The sequence below is a fragment of the Cnephaeus nilssonii genome, assembly GCF_951640355.1.
Source record: "Cnephaeus nilssonii genome assembly, chromosome: 17".
NCBI classification, from domain to species: Eukaryota; Metazoa; Chordata; class Mammalia; order Chiroptera; family Vespertilionidae; genus Cnephaeus; species Cnephaeus nilssonii.
This window is the reverse complement of record NC_137088.1, coordinates 12,625,883-12,644,858: the sequence shown is the minus strand read 5'-3', so window position 1 is coordinate 12,644,858 and position 18,976 is coordinate 12,625,883. Positions and strand designations below refer to the sequence as shown.

At 46.2% G+C, this 18,976-nt stretch overlaps 1 protein-coding gene across 1 annotated transcript in view; it reads right to left on the bottom strand.

Annotated features, from left to right (window-relative positions):
• SUSD5 (sushi domain containing 5) overlaps positions 1–17,484 on the bottom strand; it is a gene marked incomplete at its 5' end in the record, with an annotated part of 38,470 nt that extends 20,986 nt beyond the window's left edge. The window contains 3 exons of the mRNA XM_079795305.1: positions 6,884–7,002; positions 11,242–11,419; positions 17,394–17,484. Of these exons, the coding sequence (XP_079651431.1) occupies positions 6,884–7,002; positions 11,242–11,419; positions 17,394–17,484 (388 nt within the window). The remainder of the gene's footprint in view (positions 1–6,883; positions 7,003–11,241; positions 11,420–17,393) is intronic.
• Between the last annotated feature and the right edge of the window lie 1,492 nt (positions 17,485–18,976).

The window sequence follows — 18,976 nt, the reverse complement described above, 5'->3', positions numbered from 1 at the left end:
GCGACGGGATCCAGAAGCTGGGCCCGGGCTGGGCAGCATCTGGGCCGGTCCCCAAGGAAGTCTGGGGCGCGAAGGCGCGGAGGGCCCCGCTCAGCATGGCCGCCTCCTTCGCCAGGAAGCCCCGCGCCTGGTCCTGCGCTGCAGCTCTTGGTGCTCCTCCCGCCGGGCGCCCGCCGCTTCTGCAGGCCTTCGTCTGCCGGCATCTCCTTCTCCCGGTGCAGAATGGCCTCCGGGATTGCCTGGCGCGCACACAGGGAGCCATCCGGGGTGACGGCGGGGTCATGGCCGGGCTGCAGAGGCAGCAGCAGTCCGAGGGCTTGGCGGCATCCGGCTCAGTCCAGGGCTCTGCGTCCGCCACCTGAGGCCGCCTCCTCCTTCTCCTGGTAAGTCATCCTTGAAAGAGACCTGAAGTTTGCCTGCAGAAGGGGGTGTCGGCAGGGGTGTGCCTTCGGAGTCAGTAGGAGGTGGTGGGAGGAGTTATCGGCTCCTTTCCCTTGGACTCCTTGTTCCTTCCCTGATTCGTAGACTGCCTCATTTTCCAGTTAAGTGGGGACACTTGCTTGCCATTCAGATCTTCTGAGAGCCAGTTCCCACAGAGTTTAGAACGCATACAAAAGTTGATGCTTTCATTTTGAGAACGTTTAAGACTTCCACCACGATTTTTGAAGGTCTCGAGAGGAGCCCGCCACCCCCATGATCATTCCACACACCAAGGAAGGAGAAATTCCAACACAAAGCTCCTCCTTCCCTACGCTATTTGAAGAAGCCGACTTTTGTGACCACCCGCCCAGCTCCACCTTACTCCACCCAGCACGCACCAGCATTGTCTTCCCCATTCCACCCAATGTTATTTGTTCTCAAACTCACTCTCGCTTCCCAAAATATATATATGGTTTATTGAGTTCAGAAGGACGTGTAACACACATTCTGCTGTGTGTTTAAATATATATATATATATATATGGTTTATTGATTTCAGAGAGGAAGGGAGAGGGAGAGAGAGAGAGAAACATCAATGATGAGAGTCATTGATCGGCTGCCTCCTGCACGTCCCCTACTGGGGATTGAGCCCACAACTGGGGCATGTGCCCTCAGTGGGAATTGAACCGTGACCTCCTGGTTCATAGGTCTATGCTCCACCACTGAGCCACCAAGGCCGGGCACTCTGCTGTGTTTTTGAGTTTGAGTCAATAGGCCAAGGTTAGGGCCTAAGAATTTGCATTTATAATAAGTTCCCAGGTGATGTGAATAGTATTGGAGGACGAATGCTCTAGATAACTATCACACCCTCAAAAAACAGGCGAAGTTAATATATGGTGACGGCGGGCAGAACAGAAATCGCCTCTGGCTCTGCTGGCACGGGGAGAGGAGAGCAGTTGTGGAAAAGCGGTCCCGGGAACCATCTGGGGTGAAGGAAATGTTCTACATCTTGACTGATTATGAGTGATTTCCTCTTTCTTTATACTTGCTATAACAATGGCCGCATGCTCCTGTTTATAATTAGGAAATACATTAAAATATAAAGTGGAGCCCTAGCTGGTTTGGCTCAGTGGATAGAGCGTCAGCCTGCGGACTCAAGGGTCCTGGGTTCGATTCTGGTCAAGGGCATGTACCTTGGTTGCGGGCACTTACCCAGTAGGGGGTGTGCAGGAGGCAGCTGATCGATGTTTCTCTCTCATCGATATTTCTAACTTTCTATCCCTCTCCCTTCCTCTCTGTAAAAATCAATAAAATATATTTTATATCTATATATCTATATATCTATAGATATAGATATAGATATAGATATAGATATAGATATATATAAAGTGGAGCTAATGAAACCCATCTCATTAGGTTGTGAGCAGAATTAAATGAGCTTATGCCTTGCCCAGTGCCCAATAACATGCCTGGAACTTAACAGGGACGTAAGTAAATATGAGTTCCATTTCCCAAGTAAGTTGAAGACTGCTGGTCTTTTGAATCATTCTTCAAGCAATGATGACAACTGAATGCCCAGTTCCCTCAAACCAAATGCAGCCAAGCACACGTTGGCTGAACAGGAATTGAGGGAAGAAGGGCAAAATAAAATGGCTGGTCAGATCCATCAGAACACGGACCCCTTGGCACAATTTCTCTGGCTGCTCAGACACCCTGTGTTCCTAGGAATGGGCTGTTTGAGTGTCAGGACTGGTCCAGCCTAGGTTTTGGGGAAGGAAGACCTGATCCTGTCCGGCCTGAGGTGTAGGCGGCAGAGGGGGGTGGGCCTCACTGCTCACTGAGATGGGGATGACTTAGGCTACCTCTGAATCCACCTCGGGCATGCCCAGCAGCTACTCAAGCCACTGGGGATGTTCTGAATCCAAGTCAGCCTCCTGAAACACGAGTACTGTGGCTGTCCCAGAGCTAGTCTCCCCAGACCATTGTTCTCCCTCCCTGCCATGTCCTCTCCTCCCTTCCCTAATAATTATTTCCAGGAACAAAATCTTCAAATTCCACCTCAGATGCCATTGACTCAGGAAATCTGCTAATTACCCTCCTCCTTTGTGTCAGGAAACATATTCAACTCTTACTTGTACTGTCAACTCCTTGAGGGTGGGAATGAGACCTCTATATCCAGCTGTCTGTCTGTCTATCTATCTATCTATCTATCTATCTATCTATCTATCGGGAATGAGACCTCTATATCCGTCTGTCTGTCTGTCTGTCTGTCTGTCTGTCTGTCTGTCTGTCTATCTATCTATCTATCTATCCATCTATCTATCTATCCATCCATCCATCTATCCATCCATCCATTCATACATTCATACATCCATCCATCCATCCATCCATCCATCCATCCATCCATCCATCCATCCATCTATCCATCTATCCTTCCACTGAATAACCCACAAGTCTGAGTACTGGACTTGACACCACCCTCGGCAAATAAATTGCCAAGGTCAGGTCAATGGTAATGAGCTCAGAACCTTCCACACGCCCTTGGGAGACCCTGAACTAAATACGTTCTATCAGGTGTTCAAAGCATTGCGGTTGATTTCAGTCACTTGATTGCAGCCAAATAATTTTCCCCAAAGCCAATCCTGAGGACTGGGGCCTCCTCCAGGGAGACCTGAGAATTGGTTACTCTCAAAATTTCCTCATCGCTCTCAAGATGAGCATCCAGTTCTCTTCTTGATGACATAAAGAAGCGAATGATTCCACTTCTGTTTTTAAGGGAAGTACAGGCAATAGGTAAATATGCAAGGGCGGTAGAACATGGTGCTAAGAAGGTGGGGTGGGTGAGGTGGGGCGGTAGGGAAGAGCAGCCAGCCAGCCTGGCTTGGGAGGTGGTGGACAGAAGCACACTCAGAGTGGAACCCTGTGGGTGCACTCCAGACCCCACACGTTGACCCCAGACCAAGTGCCAAGAGAAGCAGAGCCAGAGAACCCGAGTGGAGGCAGCTTATTTCATCCACATCCCGTTGGTTAAAAATAACTCCACTTATTAGTTTAAGTGAGATCACCGCAGGACTGGAAATTCACTCTCGGTGAGACAAAGTACTGGAAGGAAAATGAGAAAAGTCTACATTCATGAAGAACTTTATTTCAAAAAAGGAACAGAGGAGGAAGCTGTCTAAATGTTCCACGGGCTCTGTTTTCCTTCTGGGCTCTTTATAAGGAAGCCGCCTGCCGTTTTTGGAGTTGGCACGCACAGAGCTAACCAACACAGGGAGCAGCAGCATTGGGGAAAGGCAACCTTTGGGGAAAGGCAACCTTTGGAGACAGTACCGTGCCGGGTGGCATGCTGGACCAGACCTCACGGACACTCACTCCTGAGGGACCACAAGGAGCCACCTGTCTCAGCTTCTGCTCGGGCACCACGCCTTCCTTCAGCACAGATTTCCCTATTGACTGCGCTGTCAACAAGGGCTCCATGAAGCAGGGCGGAGGACCATGTGGGAGCAGCTTACATGCTCTTCCTAAAGGATGAAAGGCGGAGGAACAGGAGCTCTCCCTGAGTGCCCAAGAGAGCAGCCCTCGGACCTTAATCCCACCTCCGCATTCCTGGGTCCCCTTCACGGCCCGCCTGAAGCCTCCTCACAGATCAGGCCAGAAGGACTAAGACTCCAGTCTTCTCCACACAGCCTCTCCCGTTGACCTGGAGGTGGCCGGAGGTGAGGCTCAGACCTGCTCTGGGATGCAGGGCTCTTGAGCACTTGGACTCGAATGATCCATATTCCGTGTATTTCACTACAACGGCATCAATCTTCACATACACTGATCGGCACCATGAATTTCCTTCACAGGTTGGCTCTTCATGACACAGGGATTACACACACACACACGCACACACACACACACACACACACCGTTGTCATTGTTATAGTTGTGTTGTTTTTAGGAGTATGTAGATCATTTTATTTTTTTGACGTTTCTTATTTTTATATAATTTCAAAGAAAAAGTGTAAGACTAAGTAAGGAACTCCCATAAAACCCTTTATCCAGATTCATCAGCATGTTTTCATTTGGCCCCATTTGCTTTATCATTCTTCTTTCTAGATAGATAGATAGAGATATGTATAGATATGTTATCGGTATCTATATAGAGAGACAAATGTATGGAATGTGTATGTATGTGTATCGATACCTGTAATTCTTTCCGGGACCATTTGAGAGTAAGTTGTACATAAGACGTCCCTTTGTCCCTATAAACCTTGGAATGTGTTTCCAAGAACAAGGATATTCTCCTACATAACTGCAATGAGCACTTACCAAAATCGGGAAAATATAAACATTGATGCAATACTATTATCTAATTCATAACCCATATTCAGACTTCATCAATTATAGCTATTTTCTCATGGTCCAGGATACAATCTAGGATCACAAATTTCATTCTGTTGTCAAGTCCTTTTAGTCTGTTTTAACCTAGAAGAGTTGCTTAGTCTGTCTTTGTCTTTCTTATCCTTATACATGTTTTTAAAGAGGATAGGCCAGTCATTTTATAGGATGTTTCTTAATCTGAGTTTGGCTAATATTTTCTCGTAATTATGCATTTGGGGCAGGAATACTACTGAGTTGAAGCTGTGTTCCTCTGAGTGCAATATAGCAGGAGGCACATTATATGGGCTTGGCGATTACTCAAATTTGGAGTCACCATCACGGCTTTGACCTTGGTGCCCTATAGGATGTGAATGGGTGTTTTCTACCTCTGGCTTCATGCACTACCGTTCTAGGTAAAAGGGGCACACACTTGCATACACACAACCTATTAAAGACCTATGAAGTAGGAAGCCCAGGCTATCCTATTGGACGATGAGAAACACATGGGTCAGTCACCCCCAACACCCCAACCAACAGCCAGCCCTCTCCCCGAAGCAAGGCCACCTAACTAGCAACTGACCTTAAATGCATGAATGAGCCCAGGTGAGACCAGCAGAAGAATACAACTTGTTGGTGCAAAAAAAAAGTGAACTGAATAAACAGTTGTTGTTTTAAGCCACTACCTTTGGGATGATATGTTACACAGCAAAAGCTAACTGATACCTCTTGTTTATCAGGGGAAAGAGAGAAGACCCAGAAGCCCTGCATATTCACTTATAAGCGCTAAAGAATGAAGGACATGCTGTTTTTCTTCTGGCCCTGTCTTGTCTCCCTCAGGGATCTGAACCTTTGCCTGTTTGGGATTCATTTAATTTACCTATGTGATTTTAGAAAAACAGCAATCCGCAAATACAGACCTTCCTGGAATAAAACCCCGGAGCGGCAGAGAATCCTATCACTAACAAGCATCTAATAAGCACCAGCCAGGGCCTTCAGCCCCAAGGTGGCTCCTTGACTTTTTAAAGGAGGTTAGAATTTGGTGCCTCTAGGGTGCAGCCTGAGGGTTTGTATCTCTAAGAAGTTCACCTGGTAACTCCCGTCATCAGAGAGATTTTGGAAACTCTGCATTAGAGAAGTAGCTCTCAAACTGCTCGACATGTTAAAATCACCAGGGAGCTTAAAAAAACACAAACAGAACATTTATATCAGATTATCGAGGGCTGACATCCGGGCATCAGTATTTCTTAAAACTTCCCAGATGAGACCAGTGTGCAGCGAAGCAGTCCCTGTGCTGAGGTCTATGACTGATGGGTAAGCAGCTGGCTTTCTCTCCATTTGCATGAACATTCCCTTCAGGCAGCTTGAGTTTCTGGTAATGAACGCGGACTCATTTCAGGGCATACAAAATGCTGCCCTGCAGACTCCTTTATGGTTTTTCTCCCCATCACTCAGCTCATCTCCCAGGAGGAAGTCGAGTTGTCCTTCCTACGATCAGTTTCCTAAATCCTATACATTCCATTTTGGGGGAAAAGGAATGTTTTTTTCCTTTTCAGTGTGCTGTCCACCATGAAGAGAGACAGAAGGGTAGGCTGTATCTGTGACTGTAACAGACACGTTCAGGGGTTGCCCACATTCCCTAGTTACCTGCACCCTGCCCATGCACTGGGGGTCCTGGTGGGCACCTGTGCACCTGGGTTGGAGGGTGGCACCCAGGCTACTGGAACCCTTTGCCTGTGCACATCAAAAACCAGAGGAGCCCAGGAATCCACACCTCCCTGAAGCAGCCCTTAACCAGTGACTGACAGGCGCGTTGGGATGAATACCCCTGCTCTCTCACATGAGCCACCTCCCATGAGTTACCCCCGAACCCCCACCCCAACGCCACCGTGGACTCTGCTTCGTATTTCACTATGGCTTGGTCTGCTTCCTTTTCCCGATCCCTTCTCCGCTGGATTATTGGCTTTTCCTTGGAAGTCTCCCTGATAACGCCATGTTGAGTGACTCCTCACCTCAAGGTCGGCCTTCTAGAGAACACAACCTAAGGTGGCAAACCCCACCGGCACCCCCTCCGGAACCTTGACAAAGGCCCTGGCACTGACCTTCATCCTTAATACAAAGGGCATTGTATGTGCCACCGGGAGCCGGGTTGCTCTCAATTCTCACGTCCACAGCTTTCATGATGTGCTGCTCACCACTCCCCTTGCTGCACACGGTTGTCCTGAAATAGACAAAGAAGACCAAAAAAAATAAAAAATAAATAAACGATGAAAATTTTAGAAGAAAGGGTAGGAGAACTGACAGGTTGGAAGCAGCAGATATTTTTCTGATTCAGGAGCTTTGGCTGAAAGCATCAGAAACATTCTCCCCAAACAAAGGTCTAAAGTCAGGAAGACATAGATGCTTAAGTTGAGGTCATTTGTATGAATTCAAGTTTCAGAGGCTATAAATACATTGTGTATCTCTTGTAGTATATGTGTGTTTTTTTAAAAAAAATTTCATACAATTGTGCTCTTCTCTTTTTGAGGGGGTTTTGTTTTGTTGTTCATATTTCTTTAGATGAATCATTAGTCATGAACCTTAAGCCTTTTTCCTCTTCTAACAGGAGCGTTTAAATGCTTTACATTTCCCTCTAGGTATAGCTTTTTGTAGCATCCCATGGGGTTTGAGTATGTTGTATTTTTAATATCATACACCTTTACTTATATGCTAATTTCCATGATAATTTATTTTAGTCCCATGGTTTATTTAGGAATACTGTATCTTTCATAAACAGCAAATAGTAGAATTTTTTAAAAATTCAAATTATAATCTTTGTTTTCTAATCCGAGTATCTCATCTACTTAATTTAAGCACAGATCTCTTGGAATTTCAATCTGCCATCTTCTATTGGTTCTGCCCATTCTTTCTTCCTTTCTCCCTCTTTTCTCTTCCCCATTTTGATTGCTTTAATTATTTCCTTGGCATTCTCTTTCCTCTGTATTGGTTTGGAAGTTATATATCCTTTTACTATTCTTTTAGTAGCTACCCCAGAAGTTTTAACATGTTTCCTCTGCTTACTAAAATTTAACATTACTTTTACTTTCTTCCTCAATGACACAACTTAAGATACTATGTATTAACATATTTAAAATACTTCCTGGCTGATACACCACTTTTTAGTGTTTAGTATTATTATTACTGCTTTATGGGATTATGGAATTTCAGTTTAACAACCCCCCGCCCCCACCCATTTAGTCTTCCATTCATCATTTTTTTTGCATCTGCAGCCTCCCACCTGCAATTATTTTCCTCCTGCCTTTAGTGTTTCTTTTAGTGTAGGTCTGATTTGATGAATTTTCTCACCTTTTATATGAAAATGTCTTTATTTTATCTTTGTTCTTAGAAAATATCCTCAGTGGGTATAGAATTCTAGGCTGGCAGTAGTTTTCTTTTAACACTTTGAAGGTATCATTCAATTATCCTTGGGCTTTTATTGTTGCTCCTTTGAAGTACTTTTCTTATTATTAGCTTTAATATTTTTTCTTCATATTTGACTCTAATCAGATGTGCCAGGTTGTGAATTTCTTTTTGTTTGTCCTACTTGGGCTTTGTAGGGCTTTTTGAAGCTGTGCCTGGATGTTTTTCTTCAACTGTGGGTAAGTCTCATATTACTTTTCCTTCTCTTCTCCTTTTGGAATTCAAATCACATACATCTTCTTTGCCTTTTACCCTTTCTTCTAAAAATTTCATCCTTTTTTTTCTGGGTTTTTTTTTTTTTTTTTTTTTTGGTTTGTTGTTGTTGTTCTGAACATCTTCCTCTAAAATATCTTCCAGTTCACTAATTTTTTCTTTGGCTCTTTTTAATCAGCTGTTAGAACCATCTATTACATTCTTAATTTCAGTGATTGTATTTTTTCATTTCTAGGGTTTCCATTTGGTTATTTTTATAGTTTTCAGTCTTCTGCCAAAATTACCCTTCTTGGCTCTGTATCTCTGAACACTTTAAAGAGTTATTTTGAAGAATGCATCTACCACTGCTAATACCTAGATTTTCTGCTGGCTATTTTTGTTCTTGTTGGCTTAGCTTCTCATGAGACTGGTTATTTTATATTGTGTGACAAACCCTATGCTTGCTAAAATTATTTGTGGAAATCGACTGCCTAGGATAATGTTTTCTCCCTCTAGAAATGATTTTTAAAATCAGTTCTGCTAGCTACCCGGGGCACTGGGACTCCAGTATCATCTTAACCCCAATTCATGGATTAAGTTATGAGGATTTAAAACTATGCTGCAGCTCCTCTGAGGACCTGTGTGCTTCTTGCAGTTTACTCTTACAGCCTTGCAATGTTCCAACCCAAAGCAAAGGACTCCCCAGTCCCCCACTTGCATAAAACCTGAATTCAAATTTCGGTCCTCCTCGTCCTACAAGGCTATTGAAACTACTAACCAGCTTTTCAGCCTCCCTTTATTAGAATGTGCAATATCTCCTAGGAGACAAGTGGTCCAAAATTTTGTATTCTCTAGACCTCTGTCCTTCTCTGGATTTATGTATACACTCAAAATAAATTCATGGAGACACAGATCCTATCTACTATATGTCTACTATGCCACCAATTGCAGGATGCACTGTGCATTGAACAATTGGTTTTTGGTCGGGGGGGGGGGGGTGGCTGTAACTGAAAAACCCACAGTGAAATGTACATACTAATGGTTAGATACTTCTTGGTTCCAGTAACATTAAAATGGAAAACCTATTTTTAATATGTTATGAAGTAAATATATCAAGTTAAGTATGAGTGCTTTATAAGAATTATCATCGTAGCAATGTAGAGATCTGCCAAGATGCCTTAACACAGGCGTCCTCAAACTGCGGCCCGCGGGCCACATGCAGGTGTTTTTGCCGTTTTGTTTTTTTACTTCAAAATAAGATATGTGCAGTGTGCATAGGAATTTGTTCATAGTTTTTTTTAAACTATAGTCCGGCCCTCCAACGGTCTGAGGGACAGTGAACTGGCCCCCTGTTTAAGAAGTTTGAGGACCCCTGCCTTAACACTTTACAGCAAATCCAGGGAGAATGGAGCTTTCCAGTGACTCAGTCCTGACCTGTACTGCCTGGGAGACCTGAGCCTGGCTCTGAGCGGGCTCTTCAGAATCGCTGAATACCCCGGTTATCTGATGCGATGATGGTGACAGAATTATGAAAAATACCCACACTTGACTACATACTGGAAAAATGCATGCACAGGACATATTTTGTCTATTTAGGAATCTGGATGTGAACATATAAGGCAGAGAGAGTCACAGCTTCAGATCCACGGACAAGTTCTGGAGGAGACCTCATGTGTCCTTTCTGCTCGATTGCTGCTTCACATGTAGCTCATGGAGGCGTGAGTCAGCGTGGCTGTGTGTGTTTTCTGTGGCCATCTGCCAGCCAGACATCTTCGGGGTCATCGTCTACCAAAGTAGGTCTTGGAGCCCATTCCTTTCTCAGTGGAACGGCTCCTGCCTCCTCTCCGTCTAAAGAAGCCGTTAGCAGCATTAACGGGACGTTTTCTCCTAGCTGACCACAGGAATTACGTCTCCGCAAGGACTCTACGGGTCAGGAACTCAGACAGGGCACAATGAAATGGCTTGTCTCCCCTCCATAATGTCTACGAACCTGAGCTGGGGAGACTCCTAGGCTGGTGACGACTCAACAGCGGAGGGCTGGAATCACCTGGCATCTTCCCTCACATTTCCGGCAGTTAGTGATGGCTATTGGCCAGGACATTGGTTGGGGCTCTTGGTGACAGAACCGCTTTGGGGCATCCGGTCTGGGCTTCCTCACAGCATCTCAGGATAGTCAGACTTCTTACTAGTACGTGGCATCTCAAAAGTGAGAGTCCTCAGAAACCCGGACATGGCTTTTTCTGGCTTGATCTCAGACGTCACATAGTATCACACCTGCTGTATGGTATTGCTCCTGGCCATACTCCGCTGGGCCTGATTCTAAGGGAGAGGACACAGACCCCACTTCTCAGTGGAAGCAACGAGCAAGAATCTGTGGCCATATTTTCACACCTCCATACCATCTTCCCATCCCTATGTATGTAGATGCGTACGTATCCACAGAGAAAAACAGATAAAGAATATATACCAGTTACCTCTGAGGTGGGGAAGAAGGGTCAAACTCACTTTGTACTTTATACATACCTGTATTATTTGAAAATTTTACAAGCATGTATTATTTTTGTAATTTAATAAGGAAATTCAAAATAACCAAGTCAGGGGGAATAAACTGACAGAACTGGGGGGAAAAATATTTTTTTTATATGAGAATTCAAAACAAGAATGCACTGGAAGCCACTGCCCACTGCATTTTGCCTATCCTGACACCTGATTAAAGCAATTATTTAGCCCCCATAGGAGCCCTGGTGGGGCAGCCGGGTGAGTAGGATGGACAGTTGGACGGACAGCCAGCCCGGCTGGCCTGACTTACCCCAGGGTGCCGTCGGCCAGCCAGCCCGCGGCGCACACCGCGGAGGTGCACTCCCGCACCACCCTCCGCAGCTCCTCCGCAGACGCCAGGTGGGCACCCCTGCTCCGGCAGGAAAGCCGAGCCGCCTCCAGGTCCAGCCCCTGAGAGCCGTTCTGAGACTCCAGCACAAAGAGCTTCCCTGCGTGGAGACAAGCACGGACACAGGCTGACTCGGGGATCCAGGGAATGCAATCTCAGCACACTTACTCTAGCAGGCACCCGCTACAACTAGTTCTCTACTTGCCCGAAGACCCAGCTGCAGCACCTACCCCATGGCACGCATCCCTGGGACTAGGTGTTGACAGTCACACTGGTGTTTTGTTTTTTTTAAAAATATATTTTTATTGATTTTTTTACAGAGAGGAAGGAAGAGGGATAGAGAGCTAGAAACATCGATGAGAGAGAAACATCGATCAGCTGCCTCCTGCACACCCCCTACTGGGGATGTGCCCGCAACCAAGGTACATGCCCTTGACCGGAATCAAACCTGGGACCCTTCAGTCCGCAGGCCGACGCTCTATCCACTGAGCCAAACCGTTTCGGCAGTCACACTGGTGTTTTAACCCATTTTTCCCTCTTCTCTTTTAAAAAGGGTTTTTCTGGATAAGCCCTTCAAATATTCTTTTTTTAATTTTATTGATTTTTTTTTTACAGAGAGGAAGGTAGAGGGAGAGAGAGTTAGAAACATTGATCAGCTGTCTCCTGCACCCCCCCCCCCCCAACTGGGGATGTGCCCGCAACCCAGGCATGTGCCCTTGACCGGAATCGGACCCTTGATTCTGCAGGCTGACGCTCTATCCACTGAGCCAAACCGGTTAGGGCTCAAATATTCTTTTTTAAAAGGTTGGGTTTGTTTTTTTTAAAATATATATTTTATTGTTTTCAGAGAGGAAGGGAGAGGGAGAGAGAGAAACATCAATGATGAGAGAGAATCATCGACTGGCTTCTTCCTGCATGCCCCCCACTGGGGACCAAGCCACAACCTAGGCACGTGCCCTTGACCGGAATCGAACCCAGGACCCTTTAGTCCATAGGCCAACACTCTATCCCCTGTGCCAAACCAGCCAGGGCTAAAAAGGTTGTTTTAAAAACACCACGTGGCAAAGCTCAGTGCCCTGTTTCCCTGAGTTGGGTTACTTGGTTCCAGGGCACTGATTCGGGCCTCAGCTTTGCCTTCTTTTGCCCGCCCCAGCCCTGGGGTGACCGCATACATAACAGGTTGCTCCCTTTCTGTCTGACCACGGCCTCTATCACATGTCCCATTTTCTCTGCCACTCAGTTTCTTTGCACACGCTTCTCTCTACTTAGACACTCTTTCTTCCCTCTCCTTGACTAGTTATACTTACTCATCTTTCAGATTCTCCTACACCAAGTCAAAATCTCCTAGTATATGCTCTCACGGTACCTCTGTCCTTTAATCTTATGTATCTAAATTGCAATGTGAGAGTAGGAGGATGTTGCACGGACATGCTCCCAGGAACAAGCTGGAATTACAACAGAAATATGGAAAGGCTTCCTGAATAATCAATGGAAAACTCACAGGAGAGAACCCTGATACCCAAGAACCGAAGGTGGAGATGCATAGAGACTGGTAGGAGGGGCGGAGGCATGAAAGGGCTGGCTGAGCACCCACAGATGGCAACTGAATTCCGGAGAGTTATCCCAGCTGTGGGGGGTAGGGGGTGCCACTGGGAACTCTGGAATCTAATCCCAAAGCTGGGCTCCCCAGCAGAGAGCACCAAATTGAGGAGGGTATCCACATAACATCTAGCTGTGAAAAGCAATGGGGTGCTGTCTGCTAGGGAGTGGCAGCTGAAAGTTCAGGCACCCTCTTAAAGGGCCAACGCACAAAAATTCCCTGTGGAGCACAACAATTCCCCCACCCATCTTGTGCTCTGGCAGAGGGAGGGTGAAGTGGACTGGAGCTGTGAGAGCAGAACCCAGGACTGGGGACTTGGGGGATAGAGCTCAGAAGGCAGACACCCCAAGTTTCCTGGCCTGAGTCATTCCCTCATCCAGGGGAGGACATCTTTCTCACATAGACATCCGCCTTGCCTGGGGGGGAAGACAGTTGACACACCCTATTGGAAAACCCTTGCCCTGAGGTCACTTAAGAGATTAAAAGAAACAATTAGTCTCTAGGCAGAAGGAACTGTCCCTACCTGTTGAAAAAAAAACTCTCCCTACACCTGAGGATGATTGCCTGGGGCAATCCAAGTTGGAATCCTATCTGTCTGTAGACAGAAGCAATCTCTGGAGGCTTTGAGTCTTTGCCTGATCCAATTAGTCAGAAACAGCATTTAACACTGTCCTGCACTAGAGATTGAGAGGTATAGAGGACCTACCTAAAACATAGTCACAAACCAAAACAGACAACCAAAATGAGGAAACAAAGAAACAACCCCCAAATGAAAGAACTAGAGAATTCTTCAGAAGAAGAGATAAATGAAGCAGAGATAAGAAATTTATCTGAAACAGAGTTCAGAGTAATGATGTTAAAAATGCTTAACAGTCTGAAAAAAGATATAGTAACTATGAAAAAAGAACAGTCTGAGATAAAGAATGACATAACACATTGGAAGGAATACACAGCAGATTAGGGGAAGCCAAAGATTGAATCAGTGAATTAGAAGACAGAGTTGAAAATATCACTTAATTAGAGAACCAAAAAGAAAAAACAATTAAAAAACAGGAGGACAGCTTAAGGAAGCTGTGAGACAATGTGAAACATAACAATATTAGAATGGTAGGTGTGCCAGAAGAGGCAGAAAGGGAGAAAGGAATAGAGAAGGTGTTTGAAGAAATAATGGCAGAAAACTTCCCTAACCTGATAAAGGAAAAAGTCACACAAGTTCAGGAGGCACAGAGAACCCCAAACAAGAAGAACCCAAACAGACCCATGCCCAGACACATCATAATTAAAATGCCAAAAATTAAAGGCAGAGAATCTTAAAGACAGCAAGAGAAAAGAAAACTTACCTACAAAGGAGCTCCCATAAGACTGACACCTGATTTCTCATCAGGAACTCTACAGGCCAGAAGGGAATGGCATGAAGTACTCAAGGTAATGGAAAGCAAGGATCTGAGACCAAGATTACTATATCCAGCAAGGCTATCATTCAAAATAGACGGTCAAATAAAGAGCTTCCCAGACAAAAAAAAAGGCTAACGGAGCTCATCACCACCAAGCCAGCATTACAAGGAATGCTAAAGGGATTCCTGTAAGGGATTGCTGAGAAGAAACAGAGAGAAATCTAGCCATACAGAATGAAAATGGCTCTAAATAAGTACCTCTCAATAATAACCCTAAATGTAAATGGATTAAATGCTCCAATCAAAAGGTGTAGGGTAGCTGAATGGATACAAAAACAGGACCCAACTATATGCTGTCTGCAAGAGACCCACCTCAAAACAAAAGACACACACAGGATGAAAGTGAAGGAATGGAAAAAAATTTTCTATGCAAATGGAAAAGAAAAAAAACAAACACTGGAGTAGCAATACTCATATTCGACAAAATAGACTTTAAAAGCATCATGCTAAGCAAAATAAGCAAGTCGGAGAAAGATAAATATCATATGTTCTCACTCATTTGTGGAATATAATGAACAACATAAACTGATGAACAAAAATAGAGCCAGAGGGGGGAAAATATTCTAAAATATAATAGAAGTAATCCTGTTATTTGCAGATTTTTAATATTTCCTACAACTTTTGTGATATCATACTATGTTAGTACAGTTTTGGTAATATTATACTTAAAAAACCTTTAAAAAATCGCAATGTCACATTTCATTCATATAATTATTTGCTTAATGCCTCTCTCTTCCATTGGATTTGATGTTCCCTGATAGCAAGAACCTGTTTCTCCTCACCATTCTATCCTCAACAGCAAGGACAGTACTTAGCATATAGTAGATACTCAGTAAATTACCTGTTGAATTATGAATCTTTTTCTGTAATCATTACCCAAATAGTCATTTACATTCAGTTCATATGAAGATTTTTCAGTTTCAAAAGTATTTTAAAAGTACAGTGGCAGGTCTCTTTTATGTATCAGATGCATATATAAATTAAATGTTTTTCATTTGAATTTATCTCATTGACTTATTTCTTAATAAGTCAATGTTTTAATAGTCCATAGAGTTTTTGATAAGCCCAGTTCTCTCTCTTCGAATGTCTGTAAAGCATCACAGGTGGTTTTTTTTTTTGTGGTTTTTTTTTGCATCACAGTTTAGAAGAACATTTCTTCGTCCTCCTTTCATTACTGTTGAATACAAATTAAATGTGGAAAGTGGTGGTAGTTAGGCATATATTTAGTAAAGAAAAGAATCCTTTCATAATATGGGTTATAATTCTTCAATGGCTCTACTATAAAAGTTGGAGCTCAGCAAATGGAGTTTCTTGAAAGCAAGTGTACCTGTAACCTCCCACTAGGGAAGGGGGGAGAAGGAAAGACGGAAGAGGGGAAACAGGCATTTCTGGCAAGTGGTGACAAGGAAGCGTGCTTGGGTGCTGTTCTTACTGTCTCCTTGTCCAATGATATTTCTGCCTTCCATTTTCTGTGACCCACATCCAGCCAGATAGACACAAAGTATTGATCCATATCCATCTAGCATTGCACTTAAGCAGTTATAATGGGGTGAAACTCTAAAGCCTTGTAGATTGCAGAAATATTTCTTTAAAAGGAATTAAAGTTGGTACAATAGTATACATTGTTCAAAAGTTAACATTAGCTCCAATTTATTCCACTTGGATTCTTTAAAATCAGCTTAATTTTCACGACTCAATGTCAGGCAAAAGGAAAAAATACCAGAATTAACAAAGGATTGACTGCTGATATGGGATTTTTTTAAATGAAATTAATTTTTAGGAATTAGATAGTGGTGATGGCTGCACAACATAATGAATATACTAAAAACCACTGAAGTGTACCTTTTAAAATGGTAAGTTTTACACGAATTATATCTCAATTAAAAATCGACCGTGATCACTAGGAGCCTTTGAAGTTAAAAATGTTTCCTAACCCTTTCTCTGAGGACATGGAGAAAAAAGACATTCATTCTCAATTATGAGCAAAGAGTTCGTCAAGTTAGCACTTGGGACCAAGAGCACCAAAAACTCTACGAAAATATCGGGAGGTTTTTCTTGCTTTCCTCTTCCCTAAACGCCATGCTTCTTTTTGTCATCTAGTTTCACCCAACACTGTTTGCTAAACACCGATGACATTTAAACATATACAACACATCCTAAATAAGCCAAGGACTCTTCTCCTGCATCAGTCTGATTTGTCTCAAGCTTGGGTTTACTAGAAACCCTTCATGGCTTCTTTTCTTTCGGACCCTCCTGCACCAAATCAATGGGGTTTTGTTCCAAAATTAAAATACGGTTGAGTTAGCTTTTGAAACTGAACTGATACAAGGCTGTGATCCTGCTGATTTAAGGGAACTCCTGAAAGCTGAATTCAGTTCAGAAAACAAACAAACAAACAAAAAAACAAACAAGAAAAGGTGGGCCAGTAACCTGGTCCTTACTTATATGGAGCCTCACGTTCAACGACATCCTCACCGCGCAGTCTGGATCCGGCCGCTCCATCATTTATCCCATTTCCCCTGCCACTCGCAGCACAGGGACTTTGCACGTGCCATTCCCTCTACCCCAGGCCACTCTTCTCTCCCCTTTGCCACGTTGATGCCCACTCATCCTTCAGGTCTTCCTGGACCAAGCTAAAACCACCCGCCTTGCCGTCAGGAGCACATTTAATCCACGTGGAAAATTACCTCCCTGCAGAGGAGGGTCTAGGGCACCCCAGACGTGATTTCATGTTAGAGACCTTTCCTGGAGATCGCGGGAAAGCTCCTGGCGGGACTGCAGGACCAATGCTCTGGCTTTCCCCGGGGTGTGATGGAAGGATTCGGGGGCCAAAGGGAGGCGTTTGGGGAGAGCTGAGACTCGGTGGGCCGGCAGAGGATGCAGGGGCGCAGGACCGCCGCTCACCTCGCTCTCTCCCAGGCTTGAGGTTTTCCGGGCTCGGCCGGATGGGCACCCCAGCGAGCTTCGCTTTCCCAAACCCCACGCGCCACCCCGGACCCCGCCGCCTCCCGGACACTCACCATCCGCCCTCACCGAGAGGCGCGGCAGACCGAGCAGGAGCAGCGCCGCCGTCCAGAGCCGGGCGCGGGGGCCGGGTCCCTGGGCGGCCATGGTCTGGGCGGCCACGGGCGGGCGGGCTCGGGTGCGGGCGCCGGCTGCCTGCGATCGGGGCTGCCTGGGCTCCGGGCTGCCTGGGCTCCGGGCTGCCTGCGATCGGGGCTGCCTGGGCTCCGGGCTGCCTGGGCTCCGGGGCTGCCTGGGCCACCGCCCGGCGAGCACCCCTCGGCTCTGCGCGCTGCGCGCTGCGCTCTGCTCGCGCGTCTCAGGCTTCGCGCCCGGCGCGTGGAGAGGGAGGAGCGCGGACAGCCCGGGAGGCTGGGGACGCCGCCGGAGCCTCAGGGTTGGGGCCACGAGCTCCCGGGGGTCCTGTCCGTGGCGCCGGGGAGGCGGCTGTAGCCCGGCTCCGCCTCCGTGCTGGGCACCTGGAGGCCTCGATGCCAAAAGGGGCTGCGCCGGACAGCTAGCTCCCAGGGCGCCGCCGGGGGCGGAGGGTGAGGGCGCGGAGAGCAGAGTCGCCCGGCAGGGGGGACCCTCGCCGGCCTGGGGGACCCTCGACGGGAGGGTGACGCAGCCCCAGAGGCCGAGCTCCTCCCGAGGACCGTTAGGAAAGGGATGCCTCACTCCGTCCTCTGCCTGCTGACTTCCCAGCCGGCGTCCTGTAGGGGAGGGAGGTTTTTATGAAAAAGAAGAATCAGGCTTGCCAACCTCACTCTAAGGAGCGAGACCGCACGGAATAACGAGACTCTTCCCTAAAAGCATAGCTTGAGAGTCGCTCCCGTAGGGGCATCCTCGGGACGCTTCCTTCTTTCTGACCTTTCCAGGTACCGGGTAACATTCTCCCCCATCCCCCGGCCCAGAACACCAGGAGCGCGGGTGGGGCTGGCACCTTCACGCCACATCCCACACCAGGGCTGCTTGACCTAGAAGCGGGAGGGGGGCGAAGTTCGGTTCTTTCTGTCTGGGCTGGGAAACTCCATTCTAAACAAGTGTCCTGCTGAATTCGGCCACAGGGGCCCCTGCCAGGAATGGACTCCATCTTCCATCTCACCCGGCCCCGACTCCCCCAGCATCGGCACCATTGGGCGAAGGGAGGCATTCTTCCTAGGTAGAGTGATCAAGATCCGTGCTGTTATCACCGGGACACCGGTGGCAAGCAACAGTTTATACACATATCTGCTGGGTGCCCACAGCGTGCCTGCCCCGGTGCTAGCTAGACCCCAGTGGGGCTATAATCCGCCCTAAAAGCGCTCCCACTTAGATCAGACAGACCGGACAAGGGATTGGTGCTAAAAGGAGCAGATGATTGTCCACATGAGAATGATGGAGGACACAGACATTGGAAAATTATCTACTTCCTTTCTAAGGTAAGAAGGGAGATTCGAACCCACATCTGATTTCCCCGCAGGTGTCGTTTCCAGCTCACCCAATTTTTTTTTTTTTAATATTTTTTATTGATTTTTTACAGAGAGGAAGGGAGAGGGATAGAGAGCTAGAAACATCAATGAGAGAGAAACATCGATCAGCTGCCTCCTGCACACTCCCC